The 26287-nt window shown below is 36.3% G+C and overlaps 2 protein-coding genes across 5 annotated transcripts in view; both read left to right on the top strand.

The window, feature by feature from the left end:
• Positions 1-3: 3 nt before the first annotated feature.
• tmem183a (transmembrane protein 183A) lies at positions 4-7835 on the top strand. 2 transcript variants are annotated; one of them, XM_048171905.1, is made up of 8 exons: positions 4-206; positions 316-405; positions 1862-2026; positions 3241-3400; positions 3922-4102; positions 4179-4259; positions 4340-4495; positions 6479-7835. In XM_048171905.1, the coding sequence occupies exons 1-8, from the start codon at positions 143-145 to the stop codon at positions 6662-6664; spliced, it is 1083 nt and encodes a 360-aa protein (XP_048027862.1). In that variant the 5' UTR covers positions 4-142; the 3' UTR covers positions 6665-7835. The 2 variants fall into 2 exon arrangements, with proteins under 2 accessions (XP_048027862.1, XP_048027863.1); XM_048171906.1 differs by lacking the exons at positions 4-206; positions 316-405 and adding an exon at positions 1674-1774.
• A 2463-nt stretch (positions 7836-10298) lies between these two features.
• Positions 10299-26287, top strand: part of tfeb (transcription factor EB) — a 41011-nt gene continuing 25022 nt past the window's right edge. The window contains exons 1-2 of one of the 3 annotated variants that reach the window (XM_048173726.1): positions 10299-10516; positions 25675-25767. The gene's annotated coding sequence lies outside the window, so the exon portion shown is untranslated. Of the gene's footprint in view, positions 10517-24103; positions 24523-25674; positions 25768-26287 lie in introns of those variants that run through there. The other 2 variants (XM_048173727.1, XM_048173725.1) reach the window with 2 other exon arrangements.

The raw sequence follows: 26287 nt of genomic DNA, 5'->3' as shown, positions 1-26287 counted from the left end.
AGCGTCAGTTCCATAATGGCTGAAGATCCTGGAGGAGCTTTCTTTAATTTCACCCTCATTTTTATCGGTTTTTCGTTACCTCTGCTGGAAAGATGGCAGGGCACACAGCCTCGATAAACGGCCACATACCCCCGCTCTCGTCATGCCCAAGAAAGGGAACCGAAAACGGCTGAAATTTAAAGCCGAGGATGTTTGCTCGGAGTCAGGTAATAATAGAGCGAGGCGGGCTGATGTTATGATGTGTGTTGCGTATAATAGTCAAAGTCCGGGTTTATGTCAACTTAATTTCCTGTGTTCCTTCATCTTTTCTCACAGTAACTGTGGCTGACTATGCCAACGCCGATCCAGCCATCGTGAAGTCCGGACGAGTTAAAAAGGCTGTTGTTAATGCAATTGAAAAAGAAGGTAAATTCAGAAATACTAAAGACTCCATGAAATGATCATGGCGGGACAAACTGTCAACATGAGATCACAGCAATATTCGTGTCCGCCCACTTATTCAGCGGCGTTGGTTACGGAAGTATTTTTGTTTTTTTCCCCATTCATTTTTCTCATAGGACTTTTTTTTTCTTCGTTAAAGAGTGGCTAGTTTCATGGCTTAAAAATCAGCTAGGAGGCGAATCACAATATTACAAAAAATTGGACAAAATTGGACAAAAAGACAAATGAACAAGACCGTGTACTTAACAGCTTTAGTGAGGGAAAGATCTACAATCACATGAACCATTGAGAAAAAACATAATCGAATTAAAAACTACTCGGTTAAAAATGTTGATTAAATATGAAAACAATATATTTTAAGTTCATTGAGTATATTATATTTATACAAATATTTAAGTATTTTGAAAGTTTTTTTTTTTTTTTTCTTGTTTGGAGAAGATGTTTCACTCAAGATATACATCACAGTAGAAGAAAAGTCTATGGCAACTCTTAAGTATGCATGGAAGCCCAAAAATAATGCTTTGATAAATCTTGACATACTGAGTTAGAAAGTCTGAATTTTGTTGTAATTATGACTTATCACATTTGTCTTTTTGTCTTAATTTCAACTTTTTATATCATAATTATGATTTACAAACACATGCCCTGCATCCAAATATGCTTACTTCTGATCTGTATAGGGCGAAAAACAGTATGTGAGCTGAGTTTGAGTAAAATATCAGTGTTCAGAAAACTCCAGGTGAAAAGTACCTACAGTGCACATCCACTGGACACTTTACTATCCTATGAGGCTACAGGACAGGATTTGTGAATGACAGCAAGCAACGCAATTGACACTGTTGGTCACATGACAGTGACAACATGACAGATGTCCAAATTTCATTCATGCTAAATAGAACATATTTAATGCTTGCAAAGTAATATACAGAATAAAATTTCTGGACAAAGCGGTGATTTTTTATTTTTTTTGCATATGTAGTGGAAATGGGCTTCGATAATGAGAATAGGGAAAATAAAATGTTCATGTGGACATTTTAAAAACCGTTCATAGAAACATTTCAGAAACTGTCATACCTTCACTTTTATGATGATTTTACATAAATCTTTATAAATGAGGCTTCTGGATTAGACTATAGGTCCTCAGTTTAGTTAATCTGTCCTCTTAATACACCTGCCTGTAATTTACAATGACCGCAAACATCTTTAATCAGCCTAATTAGCTGATTCAGGTGTGTTTGATTAAAAACTGAAACTAAACTCTGCAGGATAATATATGTCCAAAAGCAGGACTGAACACTTTTAGTTCAGACTACTTACAAGATGCTGTTATCTAGTATGTTGAAATTATCAGTATAAATTGCTATGAAGACATTTGACACTTTAAGATAAAAAAAACACTGTGATCTTTATTCTTTTTCAGTGAAATTACTCTGTGGACTCGAGGCATCTCAGGGTCCTGTGCAGGAAGTGCTCTCGTCTGCAGTCGGTGTAAGGAATGCAGCCCATGAGAGCAGCGACGAACTGGACTCAGAGGAAGGGGATGAAATCAAAGGGTCCCGCAAAAAGAAAAATAAAAGACGCAAAGGTAACTGCAGGGTGTTTGGCCAAATGAGTTTCCAATGCAGTGTTTCCCAAACTGGGGTTAGTGAAGGAACTGTGGGGGCTTTGTGAGTTAATTAAAAGATGCTCACTTACTAAAACACTCACCAAAAAAAGAAGAAAAATTAATATATATATATATATATATAGAAATATTTTATTTCTTTACCTGCATGTCATGTGATTTATTTACTGACATCAGAGGACTGCAAATATGTTAAATGGTTGGTTCACCCAAAAGTGAAAATTCTGTCATTGAATTACTCACTCTCATGTTGTTCCAAACCCATAAGGCTTTTGTTCAACTTTGAAACACACAAGCATGTTTGAGCTTTCATTTACTATATGTGACCCTGGACCACAATTTTTTTTTTTTTTTTAAATAGAGATGTATACATCTCATCTGAAAGCTGAATAAATAAGTTTTCCATTGATGTATGGTTGTTAGGATAGGACAAAAATATTGAGAAAATCAATAAAAGTTGTTCAAATGAAGTCCTTAGCAACGCATATTACTTACAAAAATAATTGTATTATTTACGGTAGGAAATTTACAAAATATCTTCATGGAACGCGAATCTTTACTTGATATCCTAAAGATTTTTGGCATAAAAGAAAAATTTATCATTTTGACCCATACAATGTATTGTTGGCTATTTCTACAAATATACTGTACCCATGTGACTTATGACTGGTTTTGTGGTCCAGGGTCACAGTTTGAGTGCACCATGTACGTTCTCTCACCAATGTTTATATGTGAATAAAAGCCTAAATTAAATCTGTTCAGCATATGAAGAGATTGTGTCTCTTCAGAAGATCGATTAAACCGTTTGATTCATATGGATTTCTTTCACAATTCTCTTTATTATTGTTTTGAAGTGTCAGAGCTTTGGCTGAATAGACATTCAATAGAGGGATAAAAATCTTTCAGGTTTCATTAAAAATATCTTTATTTGTGTTCTGAAGATGAATGAAAGTCTTATGGGTGTTGAACAACACTAGGATGAGTAATTGATTACAGAATTTTCATTTTTTTGAGTGAACCCTTTAAATTTAAATATAACTTACTTGAATTCATTATTTAGGTCAACGGGGTTTGGCTGACAAAGTTTGGGAATCCCTGTTCTAATGTATTCTGATATTACAGATTTTCTTGAGTTTCTTGAGATTTTAAGTAAACCCTGTCATTATGAATATCAGAAAACAGTGAAAGCATAGCCGGAGAGGAGTATCCCATTGATATTTGGCTTGTGCTTGCTGCATACATTCGGCCAGAAGACGTCTGCAGGTTCTCTTTGATCTGCAAGAATGCTTGGACTGCCACATGCACAGCTGCATTTTGGACTCGACTCTACAAAAGGTGGGCTGCCAAAAAAATAGTATTAAACCTATTTGGTGAAATTGCAACAGTTAATCTTTAAATGAATAATTTTATATTTCTCTATAGTTTAATTTGTTAGTCAAAATGCATTGTGATTGTTTTTTTTCCCCCCTCATTAAAGCTAAGTATGCCGTCTTGTACCTTTTGCCTTTTTGTCCCATTTTTCAAAAAGTTTTTTTCTTGCTTCAAATCAAAGTTTGTAATATTGTGATTCACCTCGTAGCTGGTTGGTTTTGTTCATGTCTTCTAATTCTTTTACAAAGACCTTTTTTTTTTTTTTTTTTTTTTTTTTTTTTTTTCTTTTTTTTTTTTTTTTTTTAAATGGTCCCTATGAGAAAAAGGAATGGGAAAGATACTTTCAGAACTAAGCCTGCTGAAAATGTGTACAGACACTGTTGTGCACTATTAGACATTTCTGTTTTCCCCATCCAGGGAATTTATGCATGACTAAATTCCCTCTTGATGTTGTTGTTTTGTTTTTTGTTTTTTACCTTCCCCAGGCACTATAATCTTGATGCAGAACTCCCCGATCGCCTACAGCCTGATTCTATCGCAAGGATGCATTGTCTTCGTGCCCGTGTGATTCGCTCGCTTTTTCACTTATATGAGCCCTTTAGCTCACGGGTGTCCAGAAGCCCTCCTCTTCCTGAATCTACTCCTACTACACTCCTCAATTCCAAGGTGTGTAGATGTACTTTCTCTTTTAAACCCATTTAACGTGAGGATTTTTCTGTTGATGCCTTTCTTGTTCTTTCAGTGTTTGTTGTTTTGGATCAACAAAGTGTCTGGAAGTAGGTCAGAGTCGATGTGGGAATTCAACTTCAAGTTTGTAAAACTGGTATGCCCCAAACAACATTATCATAAAAGCAAATATGAGATGATTGCTTTGTTTTAATGCCATTGTATTTTAACTTTCAGCCAACGAAGGGCAAAAATGGATGTAGTTTGGGTCTTCAGCTGCCCAAGCAGTATAAAGATGTTCACACTAATCCAGACTCAGACTGTTATCTACTGCGGGTCACTACCCTCAATTTCATTTTTACTTCTGTTGTGATGGGCATGACGTTAACTTTGGTGAGTGATGAGATAATCCATTTAACGTGCTATGATTATATATTTTTAACATTTGAGTTACAGGCGGATGCCATATATCTGTAATCCTGCCTCTGGTTCTCTAATCATCAGCTCATTAAGGCTGGAATACACTAAACAACTTCTCCAGGGCAAGAATCTGAGCAAGATTTGACACCATTCTGCAAATTTTAGTTTGTTGACATTTACTGAAATCACGATTATTTAAAACGATTATTGGTGGGTGATATGATCAAAGTCTTATTTCATTATATGTGTAATATTATTGAGATTTCACAATCATCAATACTTCAAAACAGTTACAGAAAACAAGTTAACAGTCAGAAATACAATAAACAAAGAAATTAATTACAAACAAAACCGACAAATAAATATAACAGAACAGAAATACAAATTAAATAAACAGTGCTTTAGTTTATCTTCCTGAAAAACCTAACAGTGGTATTCAGATAAATAATAGACTACAACAGAAACTGAATAAAGTAATCAAATGTAAAATAACACTGCTGTATACATTAAATATAGACATGTATACATTACATATACATTAAATATATCCTTATAACAACTACAAAAGTAATTCATTCAAGAGCAGTGAGTAATTTTATCTTTGTCTTTTGTTGTTTTAACATTAATGACAGACTACACTGCAGCAGATTTATTAGGCTGCTGTCACTTTAAGGCCGTGTGTCCACCAAAGCGTTTTTTCCAGCTGCTAGCCTCTTTATGCTCCTGCCGTTTAAAAAACACGGCGTTCCCATTGAAAACAATTGAAAAAGTACGCTAGCAGCTGGAAAAAATGCTTTGGTGGACACACGGCCTAAGAGCTGCACGGATCCAATATACTGTTAAACATGCATGTTCTTTCTCAACTGTTTACATTCACTTAAGACATAACCGACCTTGTTTGAGGATACTGATACGCGTTCTGCCTCGTCTCGGAGCCTGTGCAGAAAACCGCCTAGGGAACCAGTATCTCTTTGGCAGCTTAATGTGCTTTTAAGAACACTGTTTAATATCAAGCACATCCCACAGTTCAGCAACAGTACACTGTATTTTACGTCACTCACTTATTTGGCTGATTTGGATGTTAAGTTTGGCTTAGGAAGGAACGAAACGATGGTGTGCTGGATGGAATGTGGCAGGGGCACAATAATTGTTGCTTAATTGATGTCGATTATCTTGTTCTCATAATTGTTGGAATCTGAAATCGAAAACAACGATTATGATCACAGTCTTATTATGAATGTGATGTGTGTAGTGTGAGTGATGCCCCATTTAAAATTAAAACTGCGTTTTAAAATGAAAACAATCCTCGTCTACACTGGCACTTCCATAGCATTTCATAAACGATCTTAACTGTGCAATGGCTGCTAAAAATGACAACAAAGCCAGCAAAGATTGCAGTGCAGTCTCCATGTTATTGTTTACACGGTCGTCAAGGATACGCAGAATGAACCCGGGCAGCCACGCCATCATTTTCAAAAGTCTCTGTTTTGGTCTGTTTACACGGAAATGCAACCCCTGCGTTTTCAAACTAAACGGGCTCTGCAGCATTTTCGATAGTTTCTGTTTTCAAGGGTACTAAACTTCAGTGGAAAAGCAAAGCGAGCCAAGTCATGCTGAGTCGTACCACGTAGTGAAAAAGCAGTTTAGTGTCTGATCCTCAGTCATTTATTGAATGATGCCCAGTTTTTCTGTAACCATTTACAAAGTTGGCAAATGTATGATCCCTAGTGTTTAAAAATGAAAGTTGTATAGTGTATTCCAGCCTTTAGTAATCTGCTTCGTGTATTAAGCTGGATGTCACTTGATATTTGTAGCGTTGAATCTAAAGCCTTCAGCTTCAGCAAGAGTGTCGTAAATGTTATGTATGATGATGCCTAGCATTGTAGACCAGCTGCAAATTTGCGACATTCATTTTTGATGAAGATTTTACTGAATTATTCAATTCTTGTCTTTCAGTTCACCATTAACGTGAGCACAGACATGAGGCACCACCGAGTGCGTCTGGAGTTCCAGGATTCACCAGTCATTAGAGGAAAGAAACTTAGGGGTGAGCAGGGGGTGCAGGTAGTGCTGGACCCTGTCCACAGCGTGCGCCTCATGGACTGGTGGCACCCTCAGTACCCCACATCTTCATATAATTAGACTGATGAACTCCATCAACCTCCTCAATTACAAAAATATTGCAGAAGACAATTCAGGCCTGTTTCAACCATCTTAAAATCCTGAGTTGGCATGGCAGTCACTATTTTCTGTTGAATTTTACGCTCTGCACTTATCGTGCTGCTTTTATGGACACTTTAGTTTGATCAGAATCCTAACTCAAGGTCTCAAGACACTGTAGGAGGAAATTGCCTTTAATAGTTCAGGTAGCTGCCATATTTAATTTGACATAAATGAAAACAATGTGGGATGTGCCATACTGTCATTTTCAACCTGTTTTTCTGGAGGGTTTCTTTTCTCCTGAAAAAAATCTGGAAATTTCTGACTTCATTTTTTTTCCTTCCACTTCCAATGATCAAATTCCAAGTACACAGCCATACTTTCTGAACAGACTGTGCTTGCCTCTCTTTCGTGTATGGCAAAAAAAGTCAAATTAAATATGACTTCTACATCAGAAGTACATGACATGGTTTTCTATCCTTTTGAGAGTAAGAAATTCCGCATCAAGTAATCATAACATTTGCATTACTGTAGGACTCTAGTCTTAAATCATGTGATTTAATAGCTAGTTGTTTTTCTTCTTTAGCATTCCCAAGATTCACCTGAACTCCGTTTTATCTCACCCTGTCTCTGGAAATTTGTGAATCGGTAAACTGGATGAACATTAAAATCTATGACAAATCTGTAAAAAAAAAAAAAAAAAAAAAAAAAAAATCTCTCAAGGATGGTCAGTTGTGGAGAGGTGTAGGTTAACCCATTTTGAATAACTTTTAGATTGGTGTTAGATTTAGGGACGGAAAGCTGGCGTTTCATGTATTCAGTGCTTTCTTTGGGGCCATTATGAGTTCAGCTTTGTTACTGTGCATGATTGCCTAGTTAAAAGTGCTTCTAATTGACTGCATTGGCGAGGGAGTTTCTATGTGTTGTAGATATTAAAGTGTCTTAGTTAAAAGAATGATATTGTTTGTGATAAAGAGGAAGTTATTAAACCTATAGACAAAACCAAAGTTAAAATTTATTTCCTTATCATAATCAAATACAGAAGTTTGTGGAGTAAATTCTGTTTCTTTTAAGCTTTGGAGCATTTTGTTTTAGACTGGAAAGTTGCATCAGAAGGCACTGATGTTTTGGGCTATTAAATAAGAAACTGTAATCTGTTTTGTGGTTCTGTCTTGCATGGGAAAGAATGAGATTGATACTGACACCCAGTGGGCCAAGCTGAAACAACCTCTAAACCGGCGTTTTTCTGATTTATGTTGCTTTTTTTTTTTTTTTTTCTGGTTATACCACTGAATTACACACTGTATGATTATATACTTGCTGGAGTAAAGAACGGCTGTGTACAAAACAAATGCTTGACAACTGAATTCTGTAATGACTACCAATCAGAATGAAGATGATATCTGTGTAGAGTAAGAGATAATATAGTCAGCTTTGCTTCTATTTTTCATTCTGGCAAAATGTATTTGCAGTAGTAACCGACTGATGGTGCGTTATCACTTAATTTATAGGCAATATAAGATTATAAGTTACAGCATAACAACATTTGATCCTAATCTAGTTACTTTTAGGATAATTATTTTGAATGTAATATTTATTGGCATGAAATTGCAAAATGTATCTGCACATAAAGGTGCATAGAAGGTGAATATATTTGCTAGTATAAAATTTGTTTTGCCCTCCGGAACAGCATTTTAAAAGCTTTAGCACCTCCGTTGGTAAGCTGGCAGGCAGAGAATTTTTTTTTTTTTTTTTTAAATAAATTCTAGCGTACATATAGTTGTAAGAAAAAGTATGTGAACCACTTGCAGAATCTGTGAAAATGTGAAAAATTTAACAAAATAAGAGAGATCATACAAAATGCATGTTATTTTTTGTTTAGTACTGTCCTGAGTAAGATATTTTACATATAGAAAGAAAAAAAAAAAAAAAAAAAAAGCTGAATTTATTCAACTGGCCCCATTCAAAAGTATGTGAACCATTGGTTCTTGGTTACCTGGATGATCTATGACTTTTTTTTTTTTTTCCTGAGCAGTTAAACTGAGCTCTGTTCTTCAGGAAAAAATCCTCCATGTCCTGCAAATTCTTCAGTTTAAGTATTTTTTTTGCATATTTGAACCCTTTCCAGCAGTGACTGAATGATTTTGAGATCTATCTTTTCACACTGAGGACAACTGAGGGACTCAAACACTACTATTAAAAAAGGTTCAAACATTCACTGCAGCTGAACAGCTGAAGATGTCCAAATTTTTCTTATTTTATTGAAATATCATTGCTTTTTATTTAGTACTGCCCTCCGGAAGCAACAGAAGATACTTGCATGTTTCCCGGAAGAAAAAATAAGTACAATTTACCTTGATATTCAAATTCAAAAGTTTTCACGCCCCCAACTCTTTATGCATCAAACAAAAAACAGTCGTAGATCATCCAGGTAACCACACGCAGTATTAAAGGATTAGTCCACTTTTAAATACACTTTTCCTGATAAATTTACTCACCCCCATGTCATCCAAGATGTTCATGTCTTTCTTTCGTCAGTCGAAAAGAAATGACGGTTTTTGAGGAAAACATTCCAGGATTATTCTCCTTATAGTGGATTTCAATGGCTACCAACAGATTGAAGGTCCAAATTGCAGTTTCAGTGCAGCTTCAAGGGCTTTAAACGATACCAGATGAGTAATAAGGGTCTTATCTAGCGAATCGATCGGTCATTTTCGAAAAAAATACAACAGTTTATGCTTTATAAACAAAATATCGCCTTGAACGTACTTTCCGCTTCCGCATTCTTCATAACGCTTACGCTGAATGTTCTACGCCTTCCCTATTCAACTTACGGAAAAAAACTAAACTGACGCCGTGTTCGTTCCGTAACTTGAATAGGGAAGGCGTAGAACATTCAGCGTAAGCGTTATGAAGAATGCGGAAGCGGAAAGTACGTTCAAGGCGATATTTTGTTTATAAAGCATAAACGGTTATATTTTTTTCGAAAATGACCAATCGATTCGCTAGATAAGACCCTTATTACTCATCTGGTATCGTTTAAAGCCCTTGAAGCTGCACTGAAACTGTAATTTGGACCTTCAATCTGTTGGTAGCCATTGAAATCCACTATATGGAGAAAAATCCTGGAATGTTTTCCTCAAAAACATTCTCCTTCATTTCTTTTTGACTGACGAAAGAAAGACATGAACATCTTGGATGACATGGGGGTGAGTAAATTTATCAGGAAAAGTGTATTTAAAAGTGGACTAATCCTTTAAGAACCAATGGTTCACATACTTTTGAATGGGGCCATTTGAATAAATTCAGCTTCTTTTTTTTTCTTGTGGACTACATGTAAACATCTTTTATGTAAAATATCTTAGCCTATTCAGGACAGTACTAAACAAAAAATAACATGCATTTTGAATGATCTCTTATTTTGTTAAATTTTCAGATTCTGCAAGTGGTTGACATACTTTTTCTTAACTGTACATGCATACACATTACACACATTTATATGATACGTTTACATTGGTCGAAGAGAACGACATTTCCCACAATGCCCTGTACCCGCTGTGATTGGTGGTTGCGGTTGCTGCGACTGTCACAAGTGCCTACAGGTGACTGGTGTACAGCGCTGTCACATCACAGCGCAGTGAGAAAACAAATCGCACATCACACAGGGGAGTGAGTTCTGCTTAAATTATCGAGAAGTTGTAAACGGTGCTCTTTCGCAGTTTCGCTTCCATACGAATGTAGAGGGAACTGATACAAAGCTGACTTGAAGACTCACAACTGCCTCTCCTTTCCAAAAAACTACGTCCCAACTTTGTACTTTCTGACCTTCAGCGGGTAAGTGATACAGCCCATTGCGCTCCACTCTTGTGCCTAAATAAGTCTGCCTCTGCTTGAGTTGCATTCATTTCCAGCTTATTCCATAGCGACAGTTTACATACATATTTTACGGTCAAACCAATAGACAGAACCGCAGTTGGTGCGTATGCTTTTCGTTTTCTGAAAGTCATTTTGCTGGAGAGAGAAGTGACTGTATAATCATAAACTTAGTTATGCTTGAAATGATTAAGTAGTCTATGCTCCATGGCGTCTTTAATTCTGTTATTGAATATATACATTTTCGATGCTGCTCACGAGGTTAAGTTGTGTATTGACGTGACGTATGGTTATTGCTACTTGTATGTGCTTATATTATTGGCGCAGAGCCATCCTCCGATACTCAATCTGCATAAACTCCAAATATGTATAAACAACGTCTTATGTAACGCGAACAGCGCAGCGCAAACCCCCACATATGCGTCTCCTATAAAAGTTTAAGCTATTTACACATAATGTACAAATATAGCGCGCAAGTTATTAATAGGCAGCATAAGCAAGGCATCTGAATATACTTCCTAATCTGAGAACTTGACAACTTCAGCATGGCTGTGTATACAGATCTATATCACATTAACCATGTTTATATGCACATAGTTTTCTGATAAAGTTTGGTTGCAAATAATTTTATTATATTATATAGTAGTTCCAATACTAATCTGAATATTTTTGTTCATGTAAATGGTTTTGCATTCAGTATGGTGACAATAATTACTGTGTAGTGAACGGTCAGATTATTCTGTCACTAATACTAACCACAATGTCATTATAATGATCTATTTTAGAGTTGTAAAAGCTAGGTGTTTTATGATAGCACTGGTTTAGTTTATTCAAGTATCGGATAACCCACATACCAAAAAAAAAAAAAAAAAAAAAAAAAAAGCATTACATGGCTACAGTATAATCCATTATTCAGATTTAGTCGAGCGAAAAAGTGAAAGATGTATGAAGGTTTTTGTCTCAGTGAAACTGATAGTATCAAGTTATTCCCTTGTTTGTATATTATTGTCTTTCCTTTCTGCAACCCTAGTACACAAATCATCACTAAGGAAAATTTAAAAACATAAAATTGAGGTAGAGTGCATATTTTATTTTATTTTTTTTTCTTACTGTTAGGTTCAGTAAGTTGGTTTTCCCTTGATCTTGTTGACTTTGACACAAGTGGAAATTTCTGCTTCTGGCTCTTGTGTTTCTCATTAAATTGAATGGGCCTGTCCAAACGTTCCCTCCGATGCTTCTTGTAGTTCAGCTGAATCATCCATAGGAGAAATTTTCTGACATGCCAGAAAATCAAGTTCACCCGCAGGTCATATCAGAGAGCAGCAGAAAGCTGGAGCCTTTATCAATCCTCTCTGATGGTAAGAGATAATCGCACAGTCCTGTCGCAGGTGTGGCACCTCAGCCTTGTCCATCACACACGCCGACACATTCGACTGGTGCGTGTCATCCAAACAAAGTCAGGGCATTAGGCGGCAGTTATGCGTTTGTTTTGATGCAACTGAGTGACTTGAATCAGATATACATAGAGAGGAAGACAGTATGGCTGATGAAAGGTAACTCCAGAACACTCACCTCTCTTACACACCCGTGGACACATAAACACCCAGCAGCGAGGACGACGGTAAACACATTTGTTACTGCGCAATTGGGTTGGCTTGGTGTTGCTTTGTTTCCATTACACTGCCTTTGAGTCAAGCATTTTAGTTGAACATAAACTACACTTGTGTTAATTCTAGACATGACCCTGTTGTCTTGACTTAAAATGAGCTGCTACTGAAGGTACTTTAGTGGAACAATATGTTGGTGTACACAAATGAACAATGTATTAAATTCCTTCCCTTTTCACGTATAGGCTGTGGTATAACAGTCAAAAGGAAAATGAAATTGAACGACGGTTGTAGTCTCAACATTTGATTTAATTGTAATTCAATATTGTTTGGTTGAACAACTAGAGCTTTATGTTCAGGCCAGCACTTTTTTTTTATTTTTATTTTTTTTAGAATAAAGGTCAAGAATTGTCTTTTTTTAGCCAACTCTTACACCAAATCATGCGCCAAAAGCCTGCTTTGTAGATGTAACCCTTTCCTGTAAATGTGAAACCAAATTTTGTTCCTCTCTGCTTGTTTTCACAATGCTACTCTGAGGCGATACTTGAAGCTGATGGAGCGTGGAGAGAGAGAAAGAGAGAGAGCGCAGTGGGCCATTTAATGCAACAGCTGTTCTCAATGACGGAGGCATTACTGACTGAGAAAGCAGAATGTACGATGGACAATACAGCTCTCTGTTCTGTTTCTAAAGCCCGGTGCACAGATTTTGGCCATGGTTTTTCTGTCTGAGACTATTTTCAGGAATTGTAAAAGATTTCTTTGGTCATTATGAAAAATCTGCAGTCTTGGTCAGCTTAGCGTGGCATGGTCACAGCTTCTTGTCTTTTGCGTTGAATCTTAGCCTAAAATTCTGTATGGAACCAAAATGGACCCTATTTACTTTGTTAGCTCGCATTACTAGTCTTGTGGAAAACATTTAAAGATGCAGTAGGTGTTCTGGGAAAATGCTAACTTTGAAAGCCTGCAATAGCATTGAAAGCATACGTCCCACCCTCCCTGCAAATCGCCAATAGCCCCTCACTGCAGAACACACGAGATCCAGTGGGCGGAGACGGGTAGGTTAAGGGATATATAAAGTGGGAGGAGTTGGATCTAGATCCAGGGGGTGGAGATGGGTAGATTCAGATCCAGGATGGGTAGGTTTAGGGATATGTAAAGTGGGAGGAGTTGGATCTAGATCCAACCCCACCCCTTGGATCTCGTGTTCTGCAGTGAGGACCATCTCCAAATCACCGTCCAAAGCAACGCCGCCTCCAAAACACATGAACGCGCACAGACCAGAAGCGAGACGACCAGAGACAGCGTTATTGGATTACATCATGTGTCATTCACCGGTGAGAAAACCCCCCCGGAATGGCGTTCCTTCTCTGATGGACTTCCAGTGGCAAGAAATTTCCTTATGCAAATTTAACATTAGGTTCAAGTTTTTGCAAACTTTGACAGATGAATTTGCAGCCCCGACCAATAGCAAGTCTCTTGGCTTGGCAATGAACTCTGTGTGGGCAGAAATTTGTATCAAAACTAAAGCTACAAAATGGATGAGATGATAGTTCTTGGCCAATTTGGAAAAACATGACACTTCAAAATTATAATATGATCCATAAAAAAAGAGGCTGTTTGGAAAGCAGTTATTTAATAGTGGTCTTATACCTAAAGTGCGTTTATCGTACAACAATGTAACTCTCTGATTAACTACCATAGTACGATGCATCATTGTAGAAATTAACCAACTAGTCACGACTGTTTCCCAAAACTGTAGTAACACAATCGCACTTCTGTCATTTGAACCACATTGGTTCAATATAGGACTGTCTTAATGATGGTCTTCACAGGTGGAGGAGTCATAACTTCTGCTAATAAATCTATTTGAGAACTTTGAAAACAGTGAAGTACTCATTATGTGCCATGTCATTTTGCTTTATTTGATGTTTGATTTCCTCATGTCATACTCCCGAGTTCCCTTTGTGCATTTTACGCATTTGCACGGTGCTGATTGTCGACACACTAAAATATATAGCTTAAAATATATACATTTAAATAAAATGAAAGATATAGAATGTACTGAATGTTAGCTTGCTTATTGTGCCTCATGTAATTTAACAAGAAACTATGCTTCTAAACACAAGTCTAGAGCTGTAGTTCCAACCACGTAATTTTGTGATGCTGTTTTCTAATATTCGTTGGAGCTATGGTTCTGGGAAACGCCAAATTGCTATGTTGGGAACAATGGAACTTGCAACCATAGTTGGCTAACAAAGCTTTCGGGAAACGTACCCCTGGATACATTTTTTTTCTTCTGTCAAAGTTGATCTGTTGATTTGGACCCCTTTGACTTTCATTGAATGGACAAGTTGAAGCATTCCTTGAAACATCTTTTGTGTCTGACAGAAAAAAAAGTCAAGTTTGGAACAACACAATGTTAATTTTTAAGTGAACTATCTGTTTTAAACATCTATCATAAGCTTTAATGTTATAATTGAAATGCTAAACCAAACTATTGGACACAATCATCAAAAGCACCTGATTTGATCTATTATGTAATTTGCAACACATAATCTGCAAATTGCATAATAGCTCTATTCTCAAAGTGTAACAACCAAATTCATGACTTGAAGCTGTTGCCGTGCAATCCAACCTGAAACCAGACTAGGCCGTCCTGTTCTTATGTATACAGGAGCGTAATATCCTGTTTAACTTCAGCCTCATCTTCACTGTATGCATTAGCAGGGAGTGAAGATAATGTGATCAGTGGTTACACTGCTTGGAGAGTCTTGTAGTTAGTCTTGTAATATTCAAGATATAAATCAAAGGTAATTAAGGTGTACATGGGGACTGGGGAGCATGGAAACAGTAATGTGGTGTACTCAGTGTACTGAGTGGAGAATGATGCTGGGCCAGATGATCCCGACCCTGCCCCTCTATTGCAGTTTCAGGTGCATCTCCATAACTGTACCCCTGACTCAGGGACAGTTATGAGAGCAACAGTGATACAAATGTATCTGAAGTTTCTGTAATGTCTTTATCCAACAAACCAATGATCTCTTGTTATTGTTACTCTACATTTTTTCCAGTCAGTCTCCTATCCCTCTAAAAACACACACAGTTATTGCTAAAATACAAAAAAAAAGCCCTTTTATCAGATGAAATGTAGGTGGCATGTATGCAGAGCTGAGCAAAAACAGAAGAGAAATCTGTAGCAGTATCAGTACATGGTTTAATTCAAAGTTCAACCTCTTTAAGATGGTAATATGGTCATTGAAGGAGGCGCATGATGCAGATTTACAGTAACACTTTACAATAAGGTTCATTAGTTAAACATTAGTTAATGTATTAACTTACCATGAGCAATACATTTGTTAATGTATTTACTAATCTTCGTTAAGGTTAATAAAAGTTAATAAAAATACAGTTGTTCATAGTTTGTTCGTGCTAGTTCACAGTGCATTAACTAATGTTAACAAGATTTTAATAATGTATTAGTAAATGTTGAAATTAACATTAACAAAGATTAATAAATGCTGTATAAGTGCAGTTCATTATTAGTTCATGTTAATAAATGTAGTTAACTAATGTTAACTAATGAACCTTACTGTAAAGAGTTACCAGATTTACTTCTGTAGTAGCTTTTGAGGTGAATTTCAATATTATATTATTGTGGAAATCTTGGCAGATGGTGGTTCTTAAAGGTGCTAAAGAGGATCTTTTCGTCGACTGAGAAACCAAAGACTGTTAGTGAGTTTTTTAAATGAGCGCATGCATAAGAATTTCGAGGGAACGCCTCCCAAAATTCGTGCACGAGTATTGGAACACGAGTGTTTACCACCGGCATTCGCTGTGTCGTGTTAGTGGATTCATTATGTCGGACTCACCGCAGGTAACTCATAATCTGCAGTTGTTACTCCTGTCTCCTGATAAAAACATTGCATGCGGCGCCTGTGGAGTGTGGAAAGTTACTGGAGCGCGCAGCCGCGCTCGTCTCTCACAAGGAACGTCACGGCAGTGATTGACAAGCCAGAGGGCCAATCGTTTACGCGATGATCACGTAAACGATTGGCTGATGTTTTTAAGGCCCTACCTCGTGCACAGATGATGTATATTAATATTATTCCTTTCAGTGCACCTAATAAATAGTCTTTTATCAGTTAGTAAAGACAGTTTCAAGTAATATTGCAAAAATGTATAAAACAAAGCATCCTCTTTAACACCTTTAACCAGGGGTCCAGGGCCCACTTGATGATTTTTAAAATGAAACAAAACGCGTATTAAAATAAGTTAAAACTGCTAAAACAAATATTTATTATTCACCCTCTTTTAATTCACTTAATTTTAATTCATATGTCATTTTTAATTTAATTTAATTAAATTTTTTTCTTTAAGACTGGTTTTAACTTGAAGTCAGTTACATAAAAACATAGATTGGTCTAATTTGATACCGAAAAGCAAGACTGATTAACTAACTGCTAGTTGGTCAGACTAGTTCTTGAGACACAATCTTAACTTAATGGCTATGTTTATGCAACTGGCCCCTGGAATATTATGGAATATAATTATTTTAATAATCCATATTTTATTTATTAAAAATATATTTACATTTTAGTTATATATGGATATATTTTATTTTAATAAATTGACAGTTTCTGTAAATGTATTTATTTTAAAAATTAGCAGCTTTGTCTTTACAGTAGTTCTAGTAATATCTTAGGGGGCCATTTGACAATGGAATCAAAAAGGTTTAGAACCACTGGCAGGGCTCGTTTACTGATGCATATTGTGTACAACAATAGGAAGTGCTGGGTAATCTGCAGTTCTAATCTGATTTATATAAAACAAATCAACTGTGTTTGGGCCTTTAACCAGAATTAGCTATAATGATGACCAAATCTCATGCTGTTTAGTCTGTGTACAGTTGTCCTCCATTGGCACTGATTTACCATATTGTGTAATAATAACAAATGAAATGGTATTTGTGTGTTCTCATCCCCATATTGTCTGTCACTAGCGTGCACATGTTTATGTCAGCATCACCCTGGCCTATAAATCTCACACAGCTAAACATGGACATGGTTGCTTTCTTTACCCTCTGACTACGGTCCCAAAGCATCCCGTCTCTCTTTCTCAACCTTTCTCTCTCCACACACATGCCAGATAGGCCAAAGGCAGGCATAGTTGCCATACTGTCTAGTAAATGCTGCTAGTTTTAGTGGGGGAGGTGGATCCTGCGTTGTAATGCAGAATAAGCAACATTGACAATCGCAAACAGTGTTCTGCTGCTACCAACGCTCCTAATCTCTCAACATATCTCCCAAAGATTCTGATGGCTAAACTCCAAGCATTCTTGTTTAAGCCCTCACCAACAAATTAACCCTCTGGTATACCTCACTTAGAGGTCACACTTGACGACTGAAACAGACTGAAGACAATAAGCATATTTGTACTCTATGTAGTTTCAATAATATTTATATATTCAGACATTATCAAAACTACTTCATCGTGGCTGATTTGTCACAAATGGTCTGCATTTTACTTATTTCCCATTTGTTTCCTATGGCAGTCATTTTGGATCATAAATATCAAAAGTCTTGCTATTTTGTTTTAGCTTTTTCTAATCATGTCCATGATTTTTGTGTGTGTGCGTGTTCATATAGAAAGTGCCACCAAATTCACCAAGTTTCATACCATTCCGGTAAAGTAAAATATTGTAAAAATTAAAAAAGAAAATTGTCTAAACTGGTCGACCACCATAGGGTTATAAAATGCAGATGAGCTCGTTTTTTATTATACAGTGGGGCTAAAATAACATCTACATTATTACAAAAATGCTCCACAAACAGACCGTGAACATGTAACTTTGGGATCCACCTGACCCCCTCATACATCTTAATGTCATTGCAAAATGCACAAGTTTTTAGTTCCCTCCTGATCAGAAAAACTGAGGGAAAATAATAGAAATGCCAGACCAGCTGGTTTAGACATAGTCAGGGTCTAGAAATATCCTCCTTTCCATAGGCTATTGTCAGGAACACAACAGTTCCTTGGTCATAAACATGGCCTCCTACACTGGAGCTGGAGCATTGCAACAGGCCCGCAGCTGTTCGGACCAATGAAATGCAGATTTGTTTCTGGTGCAAATACTACTGTAAATAAATACATTGTTGTCTATTTAGTTTATTAAACTGCCTCAGTGTGTGCGCACAAGGACGGTCTTGTTTCGCATGTTGAACGTCAACAAGCCGTTTAAACCGCTTTTGCTACAGTTTGCATCAGTGTAACTCTTTCTGTCTGTGTTTATCATTTAAAAAGCCCCCCATCAAGGTCTTTTTAGAGGAAAGGTCACCAGTGGTTTGAGTACTCTGCAGAGGTCACAGCCCCTGAATGGAAATGCATGGTGTCCAGCCTTTTATTACCCATCATGCACCTTCCAAACAAAGCCATAGAAAAAACAGAGCTTTGAACTGATCACAGAAGCCCACGAGAACGGGATCTTAGATACAGCAGAGCTTAAAGGTGATTTTTTTTTTAATGTTAAGAATCAAATTTAGAATAATTAAATGCATTTGAAAATAAACTGTTTGTTTCAGTTCATCATAATCAAAGGTTCATGATGACATTGCTGAGCAGGGCAGGACTTGGGGCTAGGGGCCCCTGGGCTTGAGTCACAGTTCGGGCCCTCTACAAATGACCCCAACTAGAACAACATCATTATAGACTAGCACAAGTAAACTAGGCCTTTGCTTTGAGGTTCTAATGCAGCTTAGAAGGCATGAATGCATTTACACTGCAATTATAATTGTATCAATAATATTATGAGATCAAAGTTTTACATTTTTTAAGTATGAGAAAAATGTTTAAATATGAAATAATTTAAAAAAAAAAAATGATACTTTTCAAAATGTATGTAAAACTTCCAGTAGGTGGCAGAGTGTCACTGAGCACATGACTGTGACTGAATTTGGAATCAGAACAGCAGACTAGAATACTACTCTTACTGTTTTTAGCTTATCTTTATATGGTATGTAATTCCGAATTCAGCATGTGTTTATGAATGGGTCATTGAATCATTTACTCTACTGATTTGTTAAAATACCCTGATTCATTCAGGAACGAAACCTTGTGTTGCTCGGCGATGCAGCTGTTCTGCTGTGGCTTTGTTTGGATTTATTTTCTTTGAAGGAGCAAAAACAGACTGTATTGTGTCTAATATGAAAGTTACTCAGTAGCTTGTTTATTGAACTGTTGTAATCAATGTCATCAACATATACAGTACAGTTCAAAAGTTTGGAACCACTAAGATTTTAATGTTTTTAAAAGAAGTTTCGTCTGCTCACCAAGGCTACATTTATTTAATTAAAAATACAGTAAAAACAGTAATATTGTGAAATATTATTACAATTTAAAATAACTGTTTTCTATTTGAATATATTTCACAAAGTAATTTATTCCTGTGATGGCAAAGCTGAATTTTCAGCATCATTACTCCAGTCTTCAGTGTCACATGATCCTTCAGAAATCATTCTAATATGCTGATCTGCTGCTCATGAAACATTTAATGTGTACAATTGTACAAAATATTTGTGTACAATATTTTTTTTCAGGATTATTTGATGAATAGAAAGTTCAAAAGAACAGTGTTTATCTGAAATCTAATCTTTTGTAACATTATAAATGTCTTTACTGCTTTTGATTGATTTAATGCATCCTTGCTGAATAAAAGTATTCATTTCTTTCATTTCTTTCAAAAAAAAAAAAAAAAATTCTTACTGACCCCAAACTTTTGAACGGTAGTGTATAATGCGACAGAAGCTTTGTATTTCAGATAAATGCTGTTCTTTTGAACTTTCTATTCATCAAGGAATTGATTTTCAACATTGAAAATAATCATAAATGTTTATTGAGCAGCAAATCAGCATATTAGAATGATTTCTGAAGGATCATGTGACACTGAAGACTGGAGTAACGATGCTGAAAATTCAGCTTTGCATCACAGGAATAAATTACTTTGTCAAATATATTTACATAGTACACAGTTATTTTAAATTGTAATAATATTTCACAATATTACTGTTTTTTACTGTATTTTTAATTAAATAAATGTAGCCTTGGTGAGCAGACGAAACTTCTTTTAAAAACATTAAAAATCTTAGTGGTTCCAAACTTTTGAACTGTATATATATATATATATATAAAATCTCAGATCACATAATTTAGCACAAAATTTATACAAATTAGTCTTTCGAAAGAAATGTGATGTGAACATATAATTTATCAATGTTTTTCCAAATATGCACTCTTTTGGACTAAAAGAGCTAATGGAGCTGTTTAAAGTAGTATGTGATCACAAATAAACAGGAGCAGATGCGATTGAATATGTGTGTATTTTGTGTGAAAATGATTACCAGTTTACGCAGCTTGATTTTTGCCTTGAGATCAGCAGTCGGAGGCTAACGTGAACTAGTAAAGGTGGGGCCCCCTATTGGGCGGGGTCCAGTCTCACCCCAACATAAGTCCGGCCCTGTTGCTGATCTGTGATGAGCAGTTTCACATTAGTTTGACGTCAAAACGTCTGTAAACTTCCATAAATGCCCACACACATTCTGCTGTCTCATTGTTATTTTGATTTTGGCTTTATAGAAAGTAATGCACACATACAATTACAAAGCAGATCTTTGTTTTGTATGTTCAGCAGTGTTTTAGAATGTGTGGGTTTGTGTGTTTTTTTTTACAGGCAGATTGAAGTAATGTCATCAATATGGATTCTTTGATAATAGATTCTTGGTAATAGATTCTTTAATGGATAGAATGTTCATAAGCTCAGCAATTATTTGGAATAGAAATGTTTTATAATGTTATTCATGTCTACTGTCACTTTTGAGCAGTTTTATGTATTCTTGCTGAATTAAAAAAATTATGCAGTTTTTCGTAAATTTAGCATTTAAATTTTTCATTTTAAGGACCTTTTTTGTACAATTGACATTTTTTTTCTATTAGAGAACAGCTGGTATACTGGCAATAAAGATATTCATAACAAAATTTGATACCTTTAAGTATTAGTTTTAATATGTCAGTATAAAGTTTGATCCTCTAATGTCATTCTAAATGTCACAGAGCCCCATAATGCAGAAATCTATTTTTTAAGTGCACATGATCTAAAGCAGAGGTGGGAATTATTCAGGCATAATGCAATACTCATTTCTTGTAACTAACGTCTCGCTTCCTCTTTAGGCACCCTTCCATCAGTCTTTGTTTTGTCTGATTGTGATTCATTACTTTTGTGGTAATGGCTGATAGTCCTCTCTATGTGAACTACACACGTTAGTAAATTGATGGCCCAAATCATGGTGTCATCCATTAAAATGCACATCTGGCCTTTACCAAGGGCACTTAATGGAACATTTTACATAATATAAACAGCTTATATAATATTTTTTTCTATTTTTATGACCACTAGGGGGAGATACAGTGTCACAGCTGTTATTTTTATTTTGAAAGCACCAGTTTCATGTAACAATTATTAATATCTTTGGCTTGATCTTGCATATTAGGGAAACTCTCACTGTATCATGTTTTCTGCTTTCCAGTAATTCACCTTCCATTACATTTGACTTTCCACCCCCTAAAAGACAAAAATAAAAGCATTTGCAATGTAGCATTTAGCAGAATTATTTATTCAAAGTGACATTCAAGATTCACATTTTTGCCAGAATATTTACTTGTCCCCATGTCATTGCAAACCTGTATGACTCTCTTTCTTTTGCGGAACACAAAAAAAGATACTTTGAAGAATGTTGGGGTCCAAACAACATTGAATCCCACTGACTTTCATTGTATGTAGAAAAAAACTTTTCTTCAAAATATCTTCTTTTGTTTTCCAAAGAATAAAGAAAGTCATACAGGTTTGGAACAACATGAGGGTGAGTAAATGATGACAGAATTTCCATTTGTGGACAATAGCCAATGATTATGCATTTCCATTGCATGAAAATTGGAAAAGGGCAAATTTGATAATGTGTTTTAATGGGTTAGCTTACCCAAAAATGAAATTTTTTTGTCATTAATTACTCTCCCTCATGTCATTCCAAACCCAAAAAGACCTTTGTTCATTTTTGATGAAATCCTTCTGACCTCCCTATACACAGCAATGTTATAACCAATTTCAAGGCCCAGAAATGCAGTAAAGATATTATTATAATAATCCATGTGACTACAGTGGTTCAACCTTAATGTTATGAAGTGACAAGAATACAGTTTGTGCCCAAAAACAAAATCAAAATTACAACTTTATTCTACAATTTCTTCTTTTCCCAGTCAGTCTCAGTTGTCTAAACACAGTGCAGCGCTTCTGGAATGCAGACTCAGTATTGGCTGACAGTGTTTACGTGAACACCACAACGTATGCGTGTGATGCTGACCCAAGAGCTGGCCAGTAATGAGCCGGCCAGTACAGCGTCAACAGCGTAGAAGACTGACAGAGCAGAGAAGAAATTTTACCACAAGAAAATGACTGAATTTAGACATGTGAATGGGGATTTCTGCAATTTAGAAACTGTTTTACTTGAAATAATCATTCAATTTATGTAATTATCATGTGACACTGAAGACTGGAGTAAGGATCTTAAAAATTAAGCTTTGCCATAATAGGAATAAATTACAAAATATATTAAAATAGAAAATGTTATTTTAAAGTCCCCCTGTAGGCAATAATTTTATCCCCTACAACTCATCTTTGATCACCACAATGACACATTTAAACATTTTTTTTGCTTTGGGAAAAAAAAAAAAAATCCTTCATGCCTTAAATAAAATAGCTTGAATGCAACTCTACACCCTTACCTGATTTATTATATGCTATGAATATGCTAATTAGCTCCGCCTCTACTCACTCGCATCAAGAGATCCACTCTGTGAACTTGCTGAGGTAAAGGCTGCACAATGGTATCGCTTTTTACAACGCCAGACACATAACTCTAATAAATGTGATTAGCCTTTTGCTTGACTATATTATCAAACAGCTAATAATGTATTGCTAATGTTACACAAACCATGTTCCCTTTCGTGATGCAGACAGCTGTCTACTAACAATCAGTATCCTTAGAAATGCTTTGAACACCTTAACGTCAGTGGAGAAAGGCATATAGTTTATCATAACATCGTTATATACATCATACACCCGCTATATTGCCAAATCTACCCGATATTTTTTTTTTTACATCAGCAGAAAAATATACCCTGCTTCTGAGCGGTCATGGATAATGATATGCTAAAGCTCGCCAGAACGTTGACATGATTGGTTACGAGGTAGTTTGTGACGTCAGAAACCGCAGTTTTGAGACTGACTTTTTTTCACTGCTGTTTTAAATAGAAAATACTCAGCAGTGGTGTTGACTTATGAATTTGCACATGGTTTGTCTTAAAGCATATTAAAAACACCACACAGACATACAAACAACATTAAAAACTTGATTTTCACCACGGGGAGACTTTTAGTTGTATTAATATTTCTCAAAACTGCTGTTTTTATTGTATTTTTCTTAGTGAGCATAAGAAAAAACATTTAACAAATTATGAATTATGAACGGTATGTGAAAGCCTAACCATCATCATCATGTGAGACTTATCAGAGCATCATCATGTAATGGTGGAGCATGACGCTATAGCAACGCCCTGGTTATAAAAACACCTTGAATGCAAGGCGCTTTGGGTTAAAACCTCTGCCGAATTAATTAGTAGACATTCATCTGACGTTCGCCTGTATCTGTATGCTTCAACTTGCGGTGAAGGTATGATCTTGAGGAACAACACCGTGCAGCAGTTTGGAAATTTTGATTGAGCAACTTCCCTAATAGCCTACAGTAATCCAGATTTATCCATATGTAGTCGTGTGAAGTGTGTTTACACACATGTCCACATGAGTGTTTTGCTGACCCAGCCTAACCAGTGATTCACCACACTCCTCCAGACTCATTACATTCAGCGGCACAGTCAGAGGAGACGGAAGAGGACTTGAGGAAAGGGATGAGAGACAATAAAGTGCCCTTGTTCCTCTCTCATAGAAGCTCACAGGGTTTGGGTCATTTAGGGGAACTGGAGGAGGTAATAGACAGAAGAAGAGAAGTTGTGGACTTCATGACTAAGGATTTCCCTGTGACTGTTGATCGCTCTCCCTCTCTCTTTCTCTGTGGCAATTGGTCACGAGTGGCGGCGCTGTCAGCCAACACAGTCTCTAGTATAAGAGCCACGCTTCAACATGAAGGCTCTGTATTCTGTTAGGACGGCACTTGGGTTTGGACTTACTTGAGGATTGTGTATCTGTGACGAATAGGACAAGATAATCATTGACCGGCCTGTCTACCACATGCATATAAGGTACAGAGAGTGAATCATTACCGAGATTTGTGTATAATTTGATATCAACGACCCATAGCGGGCTTGAATGTTACATATTTAGTGAAAGTCATCTCAATGGCTGGGAAATGTGTTTTTATTAGAAGTCTTACACTTAACTGAGATACACTTGTGGAGCATTTTATAGGTCATTTTGACTTGTACTAGCTTTTATTATGATGGTCGTAGTATTGTGAGATAAATCAGTGACTCATAAGCAGGTCTGGATGGAATCAATGGACTTTTTGGCATTTTTTTGTGCTGATTTTGAGGTAAAAGGTTAGTAAAATGTTTTTAACAGTGCTGAGAGTACAAGTGAGAGTTGCCTCCATTTGTGCAATTTGGAGAACGATAGTAGTTTCAATGCTATTTCAAGGCACTCGCGCAATAGGGCTATAACATTAAAAATCAGCATAAAAGAATAAAGAAAATAATAAATATAATTGGGTTTGGACCGTTTAGAATACATTTTAGCAGTATAAGCTAAGAGCTACATTTTAACTAGTCCCCAACTCCCCATTTTATTTTATTTTTACAAAGACAATTCACAATAAATATTAGCAGTATTATTTAAGAGCTACTTTTCAACTGTAATCCCTATTTTATTAATTTATTCTTACAGAGACAATTCACAATAAAAATTAGCAGTATAAAAGCATTTATCTGTTCTCCCTAAAAAGCAGAGCATTATGGCCAAAACCATTTCCTGTACTGGAGGCACGTGCTCTAAGATCATTGGATCACACTGAATATAATGATTATATTATCATATCTTTATCATCACCTTTAACATGGATACTCAGCGTTCTGATTTTTACACTTCATTGCGCGGAATAACTTTACAGAGTTGTCAGGTCTATAAGAATGAATGCACTGTTCAAGTTTAGTTCTAACAGTTTGGAACAAAGTTTAATTGGATGTTTCATGGTTTGACCCAGATATCAAGTGTGCATATAAATAGGTATATCTGCGATGCACCTGTTGCCTTGTTGCTTTGACCACTAGAAAAAGCACAGCCGCAGCTATCCGCAGCATTCACATCACTCCGATTCATCCAGCCACAGCCGGGCACCTCTTCATGTTACTCACCAGGCAAAGGATGGCCACTAATACACATCTCTGTTTCTTTTCCAGTTTTTCAGCCCACTCATAGGCAGGCACCCAGTCATGTAGAGAGCAGCGCGTGGAGGACACCCAGATCACTTTCAGCACTTTCTACACAAAGAGGTAATTGTCAGATATTTCTCACAGAGAGAAATGAATAAAGGCACAGAAAGCCGTGGAGAATACAGCATTCAGCGTGTGTCCAAATGCAGCTGGGCCTGTCTGTTAGGAAAATCCATTGGGTCGTTTGTATATTTTCCCGTAAGTGCCGTCAAAGTTGGAAGTTGCATTAGGTCGTATTGGGTTATGATTTCCTGTTGAACGAGTGAGTAATCAGTGGCACGGGTTGAGTAAATAAAGTGTCCCCTCAGTATGAAATGACAAAATGAAGGGGCTTTATATAAAAGTTAAAAAGCAAATTTTGACATTGTTTTTAAATCTTACTTCGTTTAACAGAGAATTTGAAACTATTTATGGTCCTTCCCAAGTCATGAAAATCTTTGCACGTGGCTCCGACTGCACACCACAGCATTTACCACATTAGATGATTCTTTTTTAAAAACAGACTTCTCAATAGCAGCATTGTCTGATAATAATAAACAAATATATTTTCCACAGCTTCAGAGTCAAAAGGTCAGACAGT

The sequence above is a fragment of the Megalobrama amblycephala genome, linkage group LG21 (genome assembly GCF_018812025.1).
Source record: "Megalobrama amblycephala isolate DHTTF-2021 linkage group LG21, ASM1881202v1, whole genome shotgun sequence".
NCBI classification, from domain to species: Eukaryota; Metazoa; Chordata; class Actinopteri; order Cypriniformes; family Xenocyprididae; genus Megalobrama; species Megalobrama amblycephala.
This window is presented reverse-complemented; position numbering and strand designations above follow the sequence as displayed.

What these genes read in the sequence shown, in the direction of transcription:
- tmem183a (XM_048171905.1), top strand. Translation starts at nt 143, where the DNA reads ATGCCCAAGAAAGGGAACCGAAAACGGCTGAAATTTAAAGCCGAGGAT. An exon ending in GGATGTTTGCTCGGAGTCAG is followed by an intron (nt 207 to 315) that starts GTAATAATAGAG and finishes CTTTTCTCACAG; the next exon opens with TAACTGTGGCTGACTATGCC. An exon ending in TGGACTCGACTCTACAAAAG is followed by an intron (nt 3,401 to 3,921) that starts GTGGGCTGCCAA and finishes TACCTTCCCCAG; the next exon opens with GCACTATAATCTTGATGCAG.